This window comes from Diadema antillarum, unplaced genomic scaffold, assembly GCF_040938485.1.
Source record: "Diadema antillarum isolate AM-2024a unplaced genomic scaffold, OU_Dant_1.0 scf00000167, whole genome shotgun sequence".
NCBI lineage: Eukaryota > Metazoa > Echinodermata > Echinoidea > Diadematoida > Diadematidae > Diadema > Diadema antillarum.
In genome coordinates, this window is record NW_027271056.1 from 839,995 (window position 1) to 859,410 (window position 19,416).

At 39.0% G+C, this 19,416-nt stretch overlaps 1 protein-coding gene across 3 annotated transcripts in view; it reads left to right on the forward strand.

Annotated features, from left to right (window-relative positions):
• The window catches only part of LOC139722567 (phosphatidylinositol 4-phosphate 5-kinase type-1 alpha-like), a 59,224-nt gene that overhangs the window by 23,406 nt on the left and 16,402 nt on the right, over positions 1 to 19,416 (forward strand). For all 3 annotated transcript variants that reach the window (XM_071633856.1, XM_071633858.1, XM_071633857.1), the window contains exons 6-11: positions 9,367 to 9,519; positions 13,009 to 13,152; positions 15,766 to 15,921; positions 16,857 to 16,934; positions 17,447 to 17,579; positions 18,045 to 18,168. In XM_071633856.1, the coding sequence (XP_071489957.1) occupies positions 9,367 to 9,519; positions 13,009 to 13,152; positions 15,766 to 15,921; positions 16,857 to 16,934; positions 17,447 to 17,579; positions 18,045 to 18,168 (788 nt within the window). The remainder of the gene's footprint in view (positions 1 to 9,366; positions 9,520 to 13,008; positions 13,153 to 15,765; positions 15,922 to 16,856; positions 16,935 to 17,446; positions 17,580 to 18,044; positions 18,169 to 19,416) is intronic.

Below are 19,416 nucleotides of genomic sequence, written 5' to 3' on the forward strand. Positions count from 1 at the left end.
TGGAAGTTTAGAGAATGTCACAATAAAGTCAAAAGTCATCACTCACGGGGTGACTAATTATCTGGTATGCATCATTCTGAGCACCTGAGAGGCAATAAAAAAAAGGCAGGTGAAACAAATTAACATTAATTTTTTCTGGTCTCTCTTCTACCTGGTGTGACACTGTCTGCTAGAAGCCAGTAGTGAGAGTCTCAGCTATAAGTCTTATTGATTAAGATGGTGAATTGTTTTTCATAACACCTTTGTAAAGGTCAGTGAACATTAGTTGATTTACAGTCATTATATGAAACATGATTATTGCGGGAGAGACCAGACTGTAATTGATTTTGGAAGGAGGACGAGAAGAAAAAAAGGGCTGAGGGAAAGCAAAACAATATAATTCATGGTATTTTTAACTGATTCTAAGAAATGGGGAGTACATTGTATATCAGTGAGGTCTGTGTCATTATAATCCAGAAAACATTTACAGATTGCTGATAATCCATTAATGACCATTAATATTATCACTAACACAATTGTTACTAACGTACACAATTTACCTGTACAGTGTCGATACATCAAACAGAAATACTCCCGTGCTGTAACTATCTGATTATTTTTCAGTCCAGTGTTGGAATGTCCCACTGTGTAAAATTTCACCATGTCATAGATATTCAGAAGAGTGTTAGTGAGGTCAGAGAATTAGACCTTCAAATTATCAAAGCTGTTGAACATTCTTGTCTTGTAAATTTTAGCTTGCTGAAAACACCAAAGGCGGATACTATTCCTTTTGTGTATATACTACATTCCTTTGTGTATTTGTATGTCTCTCACAAAGAAGATGGATGAATTAGAAGAGGAATGTTTGAATACTCTGTCTTCACAAAGGTACACCACAGGGATAAGCAGTGCATAGGATTTAGATGTATCTAGACCTAAATGTACTTTTTTTTAGCTTTTTGAGTACCGTACTGAAAGAAATTAATTTACAGATTGAAGTGTGTGAACGTTTACTGATATGTTTACATTGTATCTGAAGATGCAGTTTATATGGTATACTACACATAGTGCTGAGTCAGACAAAATGCAAGTGCCATTATATTTCTCTGTTTCCCCATCAGAAGAATTGACCTATTAGCACAATTTCAGTCCTACATTTGTAGCAGAATTCATTCCTTTGTGTAGACTTTGCAGCAAAATTGGGGGGAGGGGGAGGGGGAAGAGGAAGAGGGAAGAGGGGCAAATAATGAATTGAAAAATTGCTTGAATCTCTCACAAATAAATGTAGACCAGTTGTGGTATGCCATGTTTGGTGTTGTGAGTAAAGAGCTCAAATGCTTCTCAGTGTACAAAATATCAACATTATGGTCTGAAAGTTTGTTTGAACTGTATGTGGTAGACAAAGCTAGTGATTGGAGTAAGCTGTATGTATGAATGGAACAAAAACACAAGAATCATCTGTACACCATGTATCCAGCAAAATCATGATTGCAGACAAGACTCTGCTGTAAGATTTTTGTTATGCAAAAGATAAATTTTGTAAGGCATCCTAATTTCCAAAGATGCCATTTGGTATTCTGTCTTCTTTCTTCCACACTACATACAAGAGAAACTTTAAATGCTGGTACATGTGTGTTTGTGTGTTTGTGTGTGCACAGTATGTTTATGCAAGTATGAAGTATATGAGGTTTCTGGAAACAAATAGTCTCTAAATGGCAGTTGCGTGAAAGCAAAGATGGGTGTAACCCATGCCATCTGCTATTGATCTTCTACATGGTGTAATCTGCAGCATTATTAATGCATTTTTATGGGGGGGGGGGGGGGGGAGGGGGAGCATTCATCAGCAGCCTGGTGAGACGACATGCACGCAGCTCAAACTACAGATGTACACTTACTGTAGGGAGCAATGTCAGGTTATTTGTTATCCAGTAGAATACAATGTGTACTGTAAAACGAGGAATTTTCGGGTGCATTCTAATTTCGCGAATTTCGCGAGCGCCAAAATTCACGAAATTAAAATGCACGCAAAAGTTTTGGTCTACACTACATGCATTGAACGCCAGTGGCAATTCGCGAAAATTTCATGCCATGAAAAGGGCTGTCGGCTCCAATTCGCGAAAATTTCATGCCGCGAATTTATCATGTTTTAACTTTTACAGTATTCTTTCTTTTTTTCTGATACTTCCTGCACTCTTTTTCTAACGCAGACATGCAGAAATATGACATTATATTCTCTAGATCAGTTAGAACGTGTGTATAGAGTTTTCCTGAAAATCATAATTAAATTGTGCATCGTACATATTTTGACTGCCATAACCAATATGCAGCACTCTTGGCATGTAACATTAGGCAATCAGCATGCTTAGAGGGCCTAGTATTGTACAAATGCAAGTCAAATTGATGTGAATCTTCATGCTATTGTAGCACTTACCCATTTGAAAAACCCAGAAATGTCCATCATTACTGTCAGACACCTGCATCATTGTTTATTAAGTGAGTATATATTATGACATTTCAGCATGCTTTCAATGAAACGCAATATTAATGCGCATTGGGTTGAAGACAAAAACCGTAGCTGTCTTTAATAGCCACAGTCAAAGACACATCCACACACAGACAAAGCAACAGACACACACCATACTGTTTTTGATACACACAATGCGTATTCCGCACATTTTTCCTGCTCCTTGAGACTAGGGCAGTGCCGCCACATGAATGATGCCTGAGGATCCGTGGTGGAGATGAGAAGGAGTGTAGGGGTCAGATGTTCACAGAGAGCTCTGTGTGCTAAGCATGTTGCAAATCTTGTCGGTATTCGTCCCCGTGTTTGAATTCTCTTTGTCTCATAGGCATGCCGGTTTACGAACCTCGAAAGATTGATAGAGCATGTGGAGGTTTCATTCATGATGAATGTTGTGTTTGTAGAGAGAGGGCTTTCCAATTCACTTGTATCTGCAAAGACATGACAGGCCAGGGACTGGGCTTCATCAGGCATGTTTATGGTCTGCTTCTCTTCATTGAGGGAGATTTTGCGCCATATTGCCATATATGATAATGCCAACAATTCAGGGCCCTGTAGAGGCTGAAACCCAAACATTGGTTGTAAGCACTTTGATGTATTCCCACATCCTCAGTATGGAAAAAAAAAATATCAGACTTTCTGAGCAGTCACTGCACTCCTGCTGCCAAATCGGGCAAATAATTGTTAATCTTTTGTTTTATTTGTTTAATTTCTCTGATGGGTTTCTAAAAGGTATGGATGTACATGTACATGTTCATATAAGGGCTTTTTACACTTGTGTTTCTTAACCCCGGACTTCTCTGACCCAGGACTATCGTTAGTCCCGTACCAATTTTTTCAGCCTTTTACACTCGCCAATTAGTCCCGTACTATCTCTTGTCCGGGCTAAGGAGAAAACTGACCTTTTTACACTCGTACAGTTCAGCCCCGGACTTTCCAAACCCCATGAATATTCATAATTACGCTGTGTACTGTACATGTACACGCACGCACCAGCAGCACTTGATTACCTCGTTTCTGATTAATCAGTGAGGGTCGGACTTCGTCTCCGTCGCTTAGCCCAGGATTATTTTTTCGTTCTGTTACACTCACTTGCTTGGCACCGCAATTGCGGTGCTAGCAAGTGCTTGGCACCGCAATTGCGGTGCTAACCCCTGCTATTGTGCAGGGCCAGATAGTACCGTACTATCGGTGGGGCTAGCCCACTTTGGCAAAAACGAGTGTAAACAGAAAGTGGGCTAAGGATAGTCCCGTACCAACGGTGGAGCTAAGGCCCCCCCCCCCCCCCCCCCCCCCTAGCCCCACCGTTGGTCCGGGGCTAAGCAAAAATTTACAAGTGTAAAAAGCCCTCAAATGATGCTGAAAATCATATCACACCTTGATATCCCTGGGTACAGGGTAGGCTTATATTTTGTCCATGTCTGTTGGTTTGTTGGTATTCAGTATATTAGGTATCATCATATAAATTGAAATACAAATTGATTTAAAAGAACACTTTTCATGTACTATGTAATTTATCAATAAATATTTTATACAAATACACAAAACAAAACAACAGAAAGGGCATATCATACAAAATGTACATAGCCTCATTTCAGCTGTGTCCTATATGGATACTGCTGGTCTTCAATAGGGGTCCATTGTGAATTTTCATTGTGTGAAGAGAAGCAATGGAGCATGAAGGTGAGAAACGATATCTACCGGTACAATGTATGTACGGACTGTGTCTGTTGCGTCAAAGGTAATGGACCACAAAATCAATTGTTGTTGCAAACTGAGTATAATGGTACAGTTGTACAAGTGATAAATAGATGCACATAGACGGACACTGCCTGTGTAAAAGTGTCTCCTCAATTTTGAGCTGTGCTGCAGGCAACACTGTGTGTCTGTGTGATATGTTGTCTGCGTGATGTGTACTAAGTATTTGTGTTCATAATGACCCCCCTGAGTGTCATTAATGTGCAGGCACGTGTTGTTGTGCACATCATAACATACTGCAGCATATATCTTTTAGGTGTGTGACTCGATATACAGAGTGTACATGTAAAATTCTGCTGGGCCTCAGGTGGGGCAAACGTGAGTGGAGAATTATATCATATCTGTGCCACAAGCTGTAAAGACTCGGTAGCATGGGGATACCATGCATTGGGTATGCTGGCCCAAATTGGATCTATTTGGGAATCCCGGTACAAAATAATTGTCTTCATAGCTTCGTCACTGATCTGTATGATACGTGCAATGTAGGTACGTGCACACACAGCTGAAGAATCTTGACTTGGAGTCGAATGATATTGATGACCGTGTGCTTTCAATGCACATACAGTATTCGCTGATGGGCAATTCCAGAGACTCCAACTCTCCCGTTTTCGACGGGAGATCTCCCGCCGAAAACCCATTTTTGCAGAATCTCCCGGTCTCCCAATTAATATTTAATTTCTCCCGCCCTGGCTCTGTGTCTCCCGTTGGAAAGGATTTCTTACTTATTGCTATTGTATGCTGAACAAATAAGCCTTAGATAGCACCAGAGAGCATCTAGAACCCTAGGAAGTTCGCGCTTCGCACACATCAATTTGGAGTCTCCCGTTTGCTAGGGGTCTCAGGCGGGAGAATCTCCAGATCAGAAGGTGCTTTAGGTTGGAGTCTCTGCAATTCTATTCTAGCAGGTCTGCACTATTCATGGTTTTCGAATGTACCCAGGTGGGCAGCGAATGGAGATTCATTCAATGTGGCCAACCTTCTTTCCCTACGCTACTGGATCTTTTATGTCTACACCTCCTGCAACATAGGGATTAAATATGTGGTAATTACCTTGTATTCTAGGAAGCCCCCTACATAAGCTTATCCAGCAGACCAGTACATTAATGATATTAACATTTCATACATACCTCCATAACAAACATCGATCCTCATAATAATTGGGGGGGGGGGGGGAATAGAGCCAGAGGCTTGCTTGACATTGCAACAATTAATCGGTGTAAACTGGATTTCACGTATTGAAGTGAATTCCACAGGGACAAAATGATTATTACCAAGTCTAGGTTGATAATACAGCTCCGGGGGTTCATAGATTTATAAAATATAGTAGTTGAATAGTCTATTCAACAGTTTGAGGAGTCTATACATTTATTGTATGTCACATAACGTGATGCGATATGACCATCCTATATTCTAATTACTGTATTCTGTGCAGAGAGGAAATATCAGCTCAGAATTGATGTCTGTGCATCAGGAAGTAGATAGAAAGGTCACATGTATAGTATTTAATTTCCCTTTCTTTCCATAAAATGCTCAGGGTATTATGTACACTCTTTGCTATTTGATTTCCGCTTTACCAATTTGCCACACAGTGCATTGAAGGTTTTTATATGATAATGGGAACAGGAGTTATCACAGACCAAGCTGTAGTGAGCTCAGCTGTGTTGCTGATATCGCTCCCTTCACAATGTTATGTACATTTGTAAATGAGGCTAAGACAGTGAAAACACGAGAGACAGAAGGCAGGTGCTCCTGGGGGTCAATGAAAGATGACGGCTGGTGTGACTGTGGTGATATCAGTTAAAAAATACTAGAGTTCTTGCAGGGTGTGTTCATATCATCAAGAAGTAGTAGCAGTAGTAGTAGTAGTAGTACAAATTGTAGTAGTAGTAGTAGTAGTAGTAGTAGTAGTAGTAGTAGTAGTAGTAGTAGTAGTAGTAGTAGTAGTAGTACAAATTGTAGTAGTACCAAGTAGTAGTAGTAGTAATGGTAGTAGTACACATGTACAGTTCTAGTAGTCGTAGGATACACATAGGGATGCTGAAAATCGTATCACACCTTTTATACTCATATCCTTGGGTACATGGTAGGCTTATATTGTGTCAATGTCTGTTGATTTTGTTGGTATTCAGTGTAATAGATATCATCATATGAATTGATTTAAAAGAACACTTTTCACGTACTATGTAATTTATCAATACATATTTTAACAAATGCACAAAACAAAACAACAGAATGGGCATATATTATACAAAATGTACATAGCCTCATTTCAGCTGTGTCCTAGATATGGATACTGCTGATCTTTAGGGTGGTAAACTACTGATAGTAGTAGCAAGGAGTTTCAAACATTTTGAAGCTCCTTGGTAGTAGTAAATTGAATATATGGAGGAATAGGGAACCACTCAAAACATGTAGTTGGCTTCCTTCAATCCTATTAGAGCCCTGATACACAAGCCTGTTTAATGCCAGGAGAAAAGTGTGATCTAACTTTTTGAGTTAGTACAGATGATAGTATGCACAATTTTTTAATGTGCTGGCAAGGTGTTCATGTCGTCTGGCACAATTAATTATACAAAGTCAGTGGACCACAGTTGTTGTCGGGTTTTTTTTTCTTGAAAGAGCAGATGTTATTAGGGAAGATGCTGTAGGAATGAGGTGATGATCTATCTTCCTTGATTTTGTTTTTGTTCTCATACACTTAATCTGCTGCTTTATATCTTCTGCAAAAGTTTACTTTCAACCTTCCTTTCTCTTACCCTGTACAAACCATTTTACAATGTGGGTATTTGTGGATATCTTTTTGTCTGTATTGATTTGTTTTAATGTCTTAATTTTTTTTTATCTTCTTTTTTTTTGGGGGGGGGGGGAATGAATTTCCTCAATGGATGAGGTCATTTTAAAGTCTGGAGTTTCAAAGAACAGAGCCATGGTAATGATAGGTAGTAATAGTAGGTAGGTAGTAGGATGTGATAGGAAAGTGACAGTTTGACATTATTACATTGAACAGTAAATTATAATGATGCCACATGTTTGTGATACATGTTACAGAAGGAGATAAGGAAGTTTTGAAATGAAGTGTGCAACATGTCTTTTATTAATTGTCTCTCATCATTGTAAGTGCTATATACCATGATTACCAGAAGAATTTTGAAAATTGATAGCATAATTTACAGTATGAACAAGATGTCTGTGTGGTCAGAGTACATCTTTCTGCTGATTGTCAAAAAGACACCAGGTACATTGTACACTCATGCAATTTTGAGTGGAGCTGACATACATGTACCACTAGGTATACAGCATCCATATCATAGCCAAACACAAGACTACTACCAAGAGAAATTTGTAATGTTATTAAAGAATCACTGATACCTTGAGGTTGTGAGGAACAAATTTGTTGATATCTCCCATGTCTGCAATGCTACAGCTGTAGACAGCACTAATACTGAAAAAAAAAAAGATTGGCCATATGCCCTGTAAATTCAATCTATTCTATAGGGATCACTAAATATTTGTGAACATTTGTCAGTGTCTAAATATTTATGCATCCGATCAATTGCCATTATGTATGTCTTCACTTCACTAAATTACTTGCTGGAGGGGTAAACTATATTCAATATGTGTTTAATGGATTTTTCTGCTCCAGAGTGTGATATTCAAGGGGAAACAGAATGTTGCAAGCATAAATATTTGAAGTGTACCTGCCGAGATGATGTGCAAATAGGCAATAATCTGAAGGATAACTGAGGTGTTGCCTGGCAAGCAATGGTGCTATCCGTGGCCACGGCAGGATAATATTGACGACAAGCTGCATACATTGTGTACCTGCACACACATTATGCATTTGTGAGATGCAACTTGCGACATGAGATTCCCGCCGAGTAAACTGCTGCATAGCCAGCAATGTGGACGTAAACGTATGTGCTACATACAACTCTTAGTCTTGTTTCATGTGAAATAGCTACAGCAAGGCCCCTTTTCTTCAGCTTTTACAGCATTATGCACCATTTGTCCATCATGTCATTCAGTTAGCATTTCCATAAAGAAGCTTAGGTTCAGGTACTTGCGTACACTGCATAGCAAAGTCACCACTTGGCATGTAGATTGGCGGTTTGCAAATGTTGCAGAAACTGGTGGAACTGATGTAAACGATATTTGATTTATGTAAGATGCCCAAGGGGGCAGTGATTAGATTAAAAAAGTGGTAGACTGCCAAATAGCAGCCAGAGATAAGAAGACAAATTTAATTTGGGGAAATTTCAGGTAGAGTAATCATCTTGGGAATGCGAGGAAGGGAAAAGAAAAAATAATTATTTTCTATGACGAAGCCGCTCGACACGCAGATTGAAAAGCACTCTGCTTCTAAAAATGAAACCTCTTTGTTACTGAATTAATTCTTATGAGTCGTAACAAACCTTTCTTCTTCATTTCTTTTTATTTTGTTCTTGCTGGAGGACCCTGTGAAAAATATTACCATGGAAACAAATATTCACTGTTAATACTGTATGTGATGCTTTGCTGAATTCGTGCTGGTAAATTGCCAAAAGTTTTCTCAGGAAAGATTATTTCATGTGGCCTGTTTCCTGTGACATCAGGAAGAATAAACATACAGTTTGGTTTGATTTCCTGAATACATATAATCATTGTGCATGGATGATAACATTATAAACTACAGCAGCAGTGATTTCTCACCTGCACCATCTGCATGGTAAATCCTTTACTGTTAAATACCATTATATTTGGACCCCATTGGTCAAGTTTGCAAGCTTAGAATTGGTTGTATCCTTTATTTGTGGTCCCTTTCAGTACTAAAAGTTTTCCCCCAGACTTCTTGCACTCGCTACTTGATGTTTCTAGGCTTATCATTTAGTAGAGAACTGCACAATGAATACCTCAAACATCCAAGTGTTCTTTTTTAAATTAGTTAAATTAGTTACTATTGAGATTGATCCCTTCTCCCCCCCCCCCCAACCACGAGAGAATATTCTGAGATGTTTCTACTGTCTGTTATGAGCAGTTTATAGGAGTCATGATTCTTCAAAATGTCAAAGTATTTCAGACAATATTGGATTTTATGTTCATCTGCCAACTACTTTCCTTTCGCCATGCAGGTATCACTGGTAGACCGAATGTTAACCGAGCTCTCAAACCCCGGTGCGAGCGGCAGTGTATTCTATCTGACACAGGATGACGAGTTCATCATCAAGACGACACAGCACAAAGAGGCCGACTTCTTACAGAAACTACTGCCAGGTTATTACATGGTGAGTGCAGGGAGAAAGCCCTCATTAAAGTAGACTGCCTCAAGGGGACAATTTTTCTTTTCTTTTTTTTTTCATTGAGACTATTCTGCAACCCCTTGTATGGTTTATCTCAAGTCTATTATGATTTTGACATCAATTTTTGTTTTACCTCCCCCAGAAACTACTGATATTGATTTCAATGATTTTCTTTTGTTTCCCTTTTTCCCAAGCTTTATATCTTAAGATTGTTTCTGTTCGAGTTGTTTCTGTTGTTAAGGGCAGTTATGCCACTCTCGTTACAAACACTAATAAAGTGAGTAATACCAATGCAATGTTGGTAGTAACTCAAACCCCAGGTGAAGTCTTCAAGAAAATATTAAGCATCTGCATATTCCATGTATTTCCAAGATGAGAGCAGCATACCAAGCTCTCGTGGTTCCAGTCAAGAAATTATTGCTAGGCGCAATTTCTGGTGCTATATTCAGCTTCGTTCATTGATTAATAAATAGCAGAGGTAGTGAAAAGACAAAACAAAAAACAAAACCCAGAGGCTTACATCACACATGCACACAATAAATACTAGTTCATATTTGAATACATGGATCAGTGAAAGTTTGAGGAAAATCAGACAATCCATTTAAAAGTTATGAATTTTTCTAAAGTAAGTTTCAATGCTGTCATCGCTGGATGAGAAGACAACAGTTTGTGACATCACTGCAGGACAACAATATAATACTGTATTAAATGAGAAACATTCACGAAATGGAGCCGACAGCCTTTTTCATGGTGTGAAACTGTCGTGAATTGGTCATAAAACACCAAAGTCACACATGTACTAGTTTCTGGTTGCTGTTCGTGTGGTTGGTTAGTGAAGTCAGACGTCATAGTGGTTTTCCTGTGCGTGTAACTGAGAGAAATTTAAAAAAAAAAACCTGTGCATTTTATTCCCACAAATGAGAAGAGCTGTGTCTGCTAAATAAATCAGAACTCCATAAAACCATGTGATATGTGCATGCAGGCTCTGCTGGGTCGGGACTTCAATCTGAACTTTGTGATATGTTGCATGCCAGCACGATATGGCCCAGACTTCATTATGTATGGATGAAAGCGCAAAAGGAAGGAACGTTTAGCCCACAGACAAAAGTTGTGGTATGATGTAAACCAATGTAGACGACAGTCACTGACAGATTGCATCGCATGCATGTATACCACTGTAACTAATGCACAATCTGCAAGGCTGTGCTTATTCAACATTTTTATCAATCACATGGATGCATATAAATGAGAACCATGGGAAAGATTTTATAGGCACATGTTTCTTACATGTATGCAGCTGCAAGTGCATATACAGTCAAACCTGCCTTAGCGGCCACCTCTATATAGTGGCCACCTGTCTATAGCGGCCACTGAAAAATCCCCCCGAGAGAAAAGCCCTGTTAAAGACCCTGTGTATAGCGGCCACCTGTCTAATGCAGCCAGCGGCCACAAATTTTGTTTCCCGCGGTAGCTTTTAACCTCTCTATAGCGGCCAAAGAGCTGATAATTCAGCGCGTTTTTCTGCTTTTAGTAGCCGTGCCAGTCATTCATGGGCAGCGTTCAATCATCGCCATCGCTGCATTCATCACGCATTTAGTATCAAGCTTCCTTCACGACTGTACACATGCTACTGTGCAATAATAATTATTTCAAGAACACCGGCATTGTTCAATGCATGAAACCCACATGTGTACACGTACACACATACATGTATATGCACATGTACGTACCCGGTATTTATAGATATCAGCGATGATAGGACCTACATTTACATTTGTAGGCAAAATACGCAAAGTTGGATAACCTGTCTATAGCGGCCACCTGTCTATAACGGCCACGTTTTCCGTTTCCCTTGGGTGACCACTATAGACAGGTTTGACTGTATATAATGAGAGTTTATCGGTGAAAATGACATTTCTTCCTATTTTTAGATTTTCAAGCTGAATTGGAATCTGATGACTGCTAGATATAATGCATTCATTAAATACATAAAGGAAGCATTCAAGTGCACATATATAACCTTGATACATTGTACATTATAAAAGTAACAATTATGTGTATTTTTATGTCTGTGTACAAACAAGTGCTGTGGACTTTGAACCGTGCTAAATAGCACAGTGCATCATTATTGAGTTCAGATGTTTTAATGTTGTTTTTGATGCTTTTATTGCATTCCAGTCAACTTAGACATTTCAAACAGCAATCTTAATTGTCAAGAGAGTCATAATCTGCTAGTGTATATGTGATTTTTTAATGTACAGTGAAGAGTCACATTAACTGATTCTCCATGATTGCTATAAATCTGCAAGACAATACTTGGATCATGTACAATATACCTGTGGCCTCAGAAATATAATATCATATTTTCCCCTGCTGCTCTGAGTTGCCTTCCAAAAGGAAGGGGAGTTGCGCATTTATTGTGTTTTGGTTTTGTCTGGAAGGATGATGATTATGATGCGTATTTTAAGGGGAAAGTTTGATGCATGAGATGTCATTGAAGACATTAATCATTGGTCAGGATTCAAGCGGTGAAGGTATGGGAGTTGGTTCGGTATGTTTGCCCAGCTTGAGGAGCACAGCAAGTTCATGTGTGCTGCTAATGCATCCCCACCTCAGTTTTGATTTATCATTTGAGATTGATGCAGGCAGGATGTACATTAGCTACCCTGGACCACACACAAGAAATCAGACTCAGAGGACACTATCTGTTCCCTGAAAATCTGAAAATCAGTCGAGAACTGGGAGTAATTTTGCAGTCATTTCTTCAAATATTTGATTATCACTTAATTAGTTAATTCATTCATTGTTTGTTTGTTTACATATTTATTTACTTACAGTGATGGTATACATATTTATTTATCTATTTGTTTATTAATTAATTAATTAGTTTATTTATTTATTATTGTATTCATTTATTTATATATTTGTATAATTGTTTGTTTATTAAAACATATTTATTCACGATAGCTTGATCAGCATTTAAGCTGTTTTTCATCAAGGTCCTGAGATAGAACACAGGTATATTAAAAAGTAAAGTAACACCCAATCATAACATAAATTATCAGCAGTGCAAATCCAGATCAGCTTGAATTATGTGGAAGTATGTCATGAACTCATTCATTTCATTTATTGTTTCCATTTCCAGCAGAATGATAAATGAATTCCTACAAGTAAATTTGTACATGTCATAATGCCAATTTCTCCTGTAAGTAATGTCTAATCGACAGGAGGAGAACAATTGTACACATGGCTTCATGGCTCTATCTGATAGTCATGAGGCTTGTATGAATAGATGTAATGAGACAAGTGTCTGGGCTCATTCCTTCCATTTGTAGGACTGTGCTTTCGTCTGTAGCTTCTTTGAAAGACTGAATCCTTTGCTGTTGTGTACCTTTATAACCACAAGTGTCTGATGTGGAATGGATGTCGCTTTTACTTGTTCTTTTCTTTTCTGTGCCATTTCACAATATGCAGAACCTCGTCCAGAATCCGAGGACGCTACTACCCAAATTTTACGGTCTGTACACGTACCAGAGTGGAGGCAAAAACATCCGGTTTGTCGTCATGAACAACCTCCTTCCGACGACACTCAAGATGCATGAAAAGTTTGACCTGAAGGTGAGTACATTACGGCTCTAGGAGGTGCGACTCATTGCTCTCCTTCATTAAATGTCAAAACCATGTATCACTGCTGCATGTGGAGCTAAGCAGTGCAGTCCTGAAGTTGGTATTCTCCATATTCCCATTTTCCAATTCTTCCATGTACAATTGTGAATAGGGCATAACCTTGATCAGTTTGTTGAGGGATGTGAGAGCCAATCCTTTTTGTGTTGCCATGGGAACATTGTAAGTCCATGCTAACAGCCGGAATGTGATGATGCAGTATAGGCTGTGCACATATACAAAGGTGTGGTTTTGAAAGTCATGTGAGATGCCTCAAAATAGATCATGAAATGAAAGAGAAGAAGAAACATGTTACATTCTAAAAGAGTATTGATGAGGTGAATGAAATTTGGTGGCATGTTTAGCGTGAATTGGAAACAGTCCAGAACTGATGTCATGATCGTATGACTCAAATAGCAATGGCAAAAGGCCTTTGTGATGCCTGGCAACTTGACTCTTAGCTATCATGGAGACAGTCGTATTGTTTACGTCGATGTTGGGCAATTTGTCCATTAGTTGCAATGAAAACATCTCGACAGAAGAATTTCATGACTTTGAATATACTGGGTTAGTGGTTCAGAATCCTTGCATCTTCAGTGAGACACTGAAAACTGTTCTATGTGAGTTTGTTGCCCCTTTTCTTGTTGTTATTGCTGTTTTATAAGCTCTTCCTATTTAATCTGCTGGCAGCATTGAATTAGGAGCCAGAAATTAATCTGTTCTGCTGATCCTGCAGCTCTTCAAGCATTCACGAAAGTTCCTTCAATATCTGCTGATATATGCAGGGTTCAAAATTGGCGATGGTCTGCTTGTCCCAAATCATGTCGGACTAGCTAAAAATCGTCAAATTCTAAGTTACTAGTCCGTGTGGCTGGCCAAAATATTGCTTTAGTGTCGTACAGAGTATTTGGATATGCATATTTTAAAGCATCTTTCATATGAGTCAAGATGAAAAACTAGTTCTGTTATGACTGTACACTAAAGGGGAGAAAGAATGAAATGTTATGTCTATTGTGTGAGTTGTCATATCAAGCAGCAGTAAAAATCTACTTTTGTAGAGAGACCCCGCCCCCACAGCTGAGTTGTAACCTCTGGGTGGCATATTTTGACCATGAATCAAACATTCCGACACAACTTCATGTTGACTGTTTGTTTCAAGTTTGCATGAGTAAATAGCAGTTCAATGCCACATGATCCTCTGCAAATATATATTTTTTCTGTGTCACAACTGTGTTCTAATTGTCGTGCGAGGGGAAAATGTGGGGACTCTGTAATGTAGCGTATAACACAATCAATGTGAGAAGACAAACTGTACGGTGTGAAGCCATGAGAGAGAGAGAGAAGAAAAAAAAAAAAAGGTCAGTATGCCAGAGGGTGTGTGAGGTGTAATGCTACCTCCATGCTATTGGAGTAAGGAATAATTCTATCCTGAGAGTGCAGCATCACTGCTCAATTAACTGTGAAGTTTGTAGAGATCTCAGTTCTGGCAGATTTTTAATAAAGAAAATGTCAAAGCCAGGGCCTGCTGGACCAAGGTGCATGCAAGCGAAAAGTAGACATGTGAGGCATGTACAGGCTGTAGTTGAAAAAAATGGGGGGGGGGGGGAGAAGGGAGGTAGAGGGCACGGTGGTAGGGACGGACAAGGCAAAATAAACAGATGGAATGAGATGATTAGTTGCTCATTTAATTTTCAAAATTAGATTTGGTCCGTTCTGTTTACTCTGCTACTTGTACGTGATACAAGGGAGTGCCTTTTATTGTTGACTGGCTTGTGGTAGGAACTAATTTGCGTTCATACCGGTACCAAGTATATTCCTTTCGCATGTATGTGGAGTTTAATTTCAGCGTAGTCATGCCCATGGTATTCATGTAATTTCTTCAGTGCTCAATTACGATGAGTGGCAGGCTGATGGCTTTAACAATGAACTCCTGATAACTTTATAAACTCTTTCATTGACAGTATCTATTTGGTAGTTAGATGACTAAGAGTGACAAAAGTAATTCAAAATGTGTTCTGAAATCTTTACATGCTCATATGCCAGGTTTATGCATTTATGGAAAGAGTTTTATAGTTACGCCCTTTTATCATCCAGTAAAGATATTTCTCTTTGCTGTTGTTGTAATGATTCTCATGTGACACACTACATAGGAATTACGACACTTATTTGTATACTGTGAGCGTAGATATTATATGCCAAACTTAATAAGCTACATTTTTCCATCATAGGCATACGTGTTCATGACAAGCTAGTAGAAATTTAATGCTATCACTTGCGCATGCTTAGCCTCATGTCTGGTGAGGTAAATGAAAGAAGACATGTTAGATAATTTGCCAAAGCTGTAAATATTGCAATCTACTTTTTCTTCAACTTTACAATAATTTGTCGTATGTAGATACAGAGATCATAATTTGATTACTTGAGAGTAGAAGTCAGAATGCCTTGTTTCACCCTTATTACTACATTCAAATGCGAGTGTCACTGGGTCTGGTAACCCTGGGGATGGGTTTCAGTAGAGCAGGCCCGGTGTTTATTTGAACATATCTTATTGCCATCCGTTTGTCATAGGGGTCGACGTACAAGAGGAAAGCATCGCGCAATGAGAAGCAGAAGAAATCACCAACGTTGAAAGATCTGGATTTCATGGAAGAACATCCAGATGGGCTACATCTAGACGCACTCACGTACAACGCTTTGCTCAAGACAATACAAAGGGATTGCAGGGTAAGTGCATTCTGGGAATATTTCACTCCGAGTAGTCGAAGATTGTCTTCTGTGGAAATGGTCTCGCATTTCTCAGTGTACAGCAATCTCATTGTGCTTATATTTATCTGTCATGCTGAGATACCTTCATGTACACATTCGCTCTCTTTCTCTTCACACAGGGAATGATCTGTCTGTTTGTTTCGATGATACTCCATCCCCCTGCCCACCTCATTGCTATAATATTCATCTGTACATCTAATAGTACCTTGATCTCTTGGATTTCATGCGCATAAAAGCGTATGTTTTCTTTGATGCCCATGAAAGAAATTTTAACAAGAGTCATTCATTATCTGTCTGTAGACATACATGTATGTTTAATATATCAATGATGCTTTATAAAAATAGGGTCAATGCCCAATCGATTGATATTATTGCTGACCATTTGAGCCAAAAGAGCAGTATAAATTATACGTTGCTAATCTGCAGCTTTCGCTTTTAGATCATTTCTCTTGGACTGTGGCAACAGCATTTCTCCTTAGTTGTGATATGTTTGTATTGCTGTGTGTTGATTACCTTAAATGTTTGATGTAATTCAAATACAGTTCATGATGAGGACTTGTAGTATTTTGTACATGTTACTATAGAAAACCATATAAAAACTGTAAATAACCCATAATCCGTTTCTTTATATCTGGTTTGACAATAAATGCAGGTATAGCTCATTTAAGCACAATTAATTCAGAATGGGGTGTAGCTAGCCATCAATTATTGCTAGACCAAATGCTTCAACAATGTTATGCAAGTAACAAAAGTTTTCAGGCACTAGATTAAAAAAGACAGAACATTGAAATGTATTCAGGAGTTTTGTTTTGTGTACTCTACCAAAATTTCATGTGCTAAAGCTTGCCCTTACTTACCTTTCTGTTTTTCTTCTGTGTCGTTACATCTCAAAGGTACTGGAAAGTTTCAAGATCATGGATTACAGCTTGCTTCTTGGTATTCACAATGTCGATCAACAAGCACGAGATTTCGTAAGTAGAGACTCATATGAAGAGATGTACCTGGCTGCAAAATGTATGAAAATAGAAACATGTATGGGATGTAGTGGCTATGTTGCTCACACCCTCCCAACCTATACTCATCTGGAAAAGAATCAAACTGCAAAATGCAGTAAAAATCACAAGCCAGTATCATACCTAAAAAATACACTCCCAGGTTTTAATGCTTCATTAAAGTGTCTCCCACCCTCACATGTTGTTTACAGTGTAGGCAATGTTTTTTAACCTTACATAACAAGCAGAGTTTTGCAACTTACTAGCTTGAATAAAAGTGCATTGTGTTTAGATCAGGATGGGGAAAATTCATGATTTTATTTTAAATAGCGTCTTGCATTCATAAAGGTATACGTACATATGGGCATAATACAGCACTATGACTGCTGAGAGCTGGAAGATGTTTGCTTTTTCTTTGTATATTTATGACATTTCCTAAGTCCATCTATTCTTGTTTCTTCATTCATGCGTGCCTGTTGGCATGGTAACAGGCAAAGGAGGCGAGAGCGAACCCCAGCACCCCAACAGGCTTGGAGGACCTACCTCCGGACTACTCCTTTGACCCATCCAGTGCACCGGAGACCCCTCGCACACCCACTGAGGGAGATGACTTTAATTCGTCAGGTTTGTCTCCATCTCTGTCTCTTCTCTTGTCTGTTTGTCTGTCTGTCTGTCTTTCCATCTGTCCGTCTGTCCGTCTGTCCGTCTGTCTTCAGCACACACTCACACTCATTCAAGTCAGGTGTCTTGCTCTCACCCTCTCTCTCACACAGGCATACTCTTACTGACATGCTCATGAACACTGACCTTTTTTGTAGATGTGTATTACGATTTCATTTGATAATTCATGAAACATGTTTGTGTTTACATTTCATATTCCTTTTTATTTAATGATAGCTTTCCTTGTGATAATTTTTTTTTTTTTAAAGAAATGACTGATGTGAGATTTTATTCAGACAAAGTGTAAGACAAAGAAAATTAATGAATGATTAAATTGAATGTCCAGTTCTAAAGTCCAAGAAGCAGAAATTAAAAGAAGTGAGTGTTATTTGTGCTACATCTTGTCATGTCTACCGTGTAAATTTGCAGGTCTGCCCCCGAGGTTAGAACGGTCACGGTCGTACAACAAGCAGAGGGTGGCAGCATTCTCAACAACACGTGAAGCCATCCAGGGTCAATCAGAAACATATGTCATGGGCGGGGATGACGAACAGTGAGTATGATTGCGGGAAATACTTCTCATTCTGCTAGTAATGGCTGCGGACGTGATAACTTCAAAGTTACAATCTCATGGTGTGACTGAAGATCAGTATATTTCACCATATACTTGATTCTTCCTCGTGAATATGTAGATATGTGTTCCAACTTGTTTTTAGGGATTCATACACTCATTTTGTTGTCCCCGCCGAACGAGTTCGAGCAGGGGATTATGAAACGGGCTCCGTACGTGTGTGTGTCCGTGTGTCCGTGTGTCTGTGTGTCCGTGTGTCCGTGTGTCCGTGTGTCCGTGTGTCCGTCTGTCCGTCCGTGCGTCCGTGTGTGATCAAAATGTTAAAAATGCTACTCCTTCGCCATTTCTAACCCCATTTTGATTCTGTTTGCTTTATATGATAGCACTACATGGGAGCTTTGAAACTTGTATACAGAATTTCAGTTGTGACCTTTGACCTTGACCTTTGACCTATATTGTACATTTTGCTTCAAAATGCTACTCCTTCGCCATTTCTAACCCGATTTTGATTCCGTTTGCTTTCTATGATGGCACTAGGTGAGGGCTTCAAAACTTCTACACAGAATTTTGACCTTTGACTTCTTTGACCTTTGACCTTGATTTTTGACCTATATTGTACATTGCCTACAAAATGCTACTCCTTCGCCATTTCTAACCCGATTTCGATTCCGTTTGCTTTATGTGATGGCACAAGGTGAGGGCTTCAAAACTTCTACACAGAATTTTGACCTTTGACTTCTTTGACCTTTGACCTTGATTTTTGACCTATATTGTACATTTTGCTACAAAATGCTACTCCTTCGCCATTTGTAACCCGATTTCAATTCCGTTTGCTTTAAGTGATGGCACTATGTGAGGGCTTCAAAACTTCTACACAGAATTTTGACCTTTGACTTCTTTGACCTCTGACCTTGATTTTTGACCTGTATTGTACATTTTGCTACCAAATGCTACTCCTTCGCCATTTGTAACCCGATTTCGATTCCGTTTGCTTTATGTGATGGCACTAGGTGAGGGCTTCAAAACTTCTACACAGAATTTTGACCTTTGACTTCTTTGACCTTTGACCTTGATTTTTTACCTATATTGTACATTGGCTACAAAATGCTACTCCTTCGCCATTTCTAACCCGATTTCAATTCCGTTTGCTTTATGTGATGGCACTAGGTGAGGGCTTCAAAACTTCTACATAGAATTTTGACCTTTGACTTCTTTGACCTTTGACCTTGA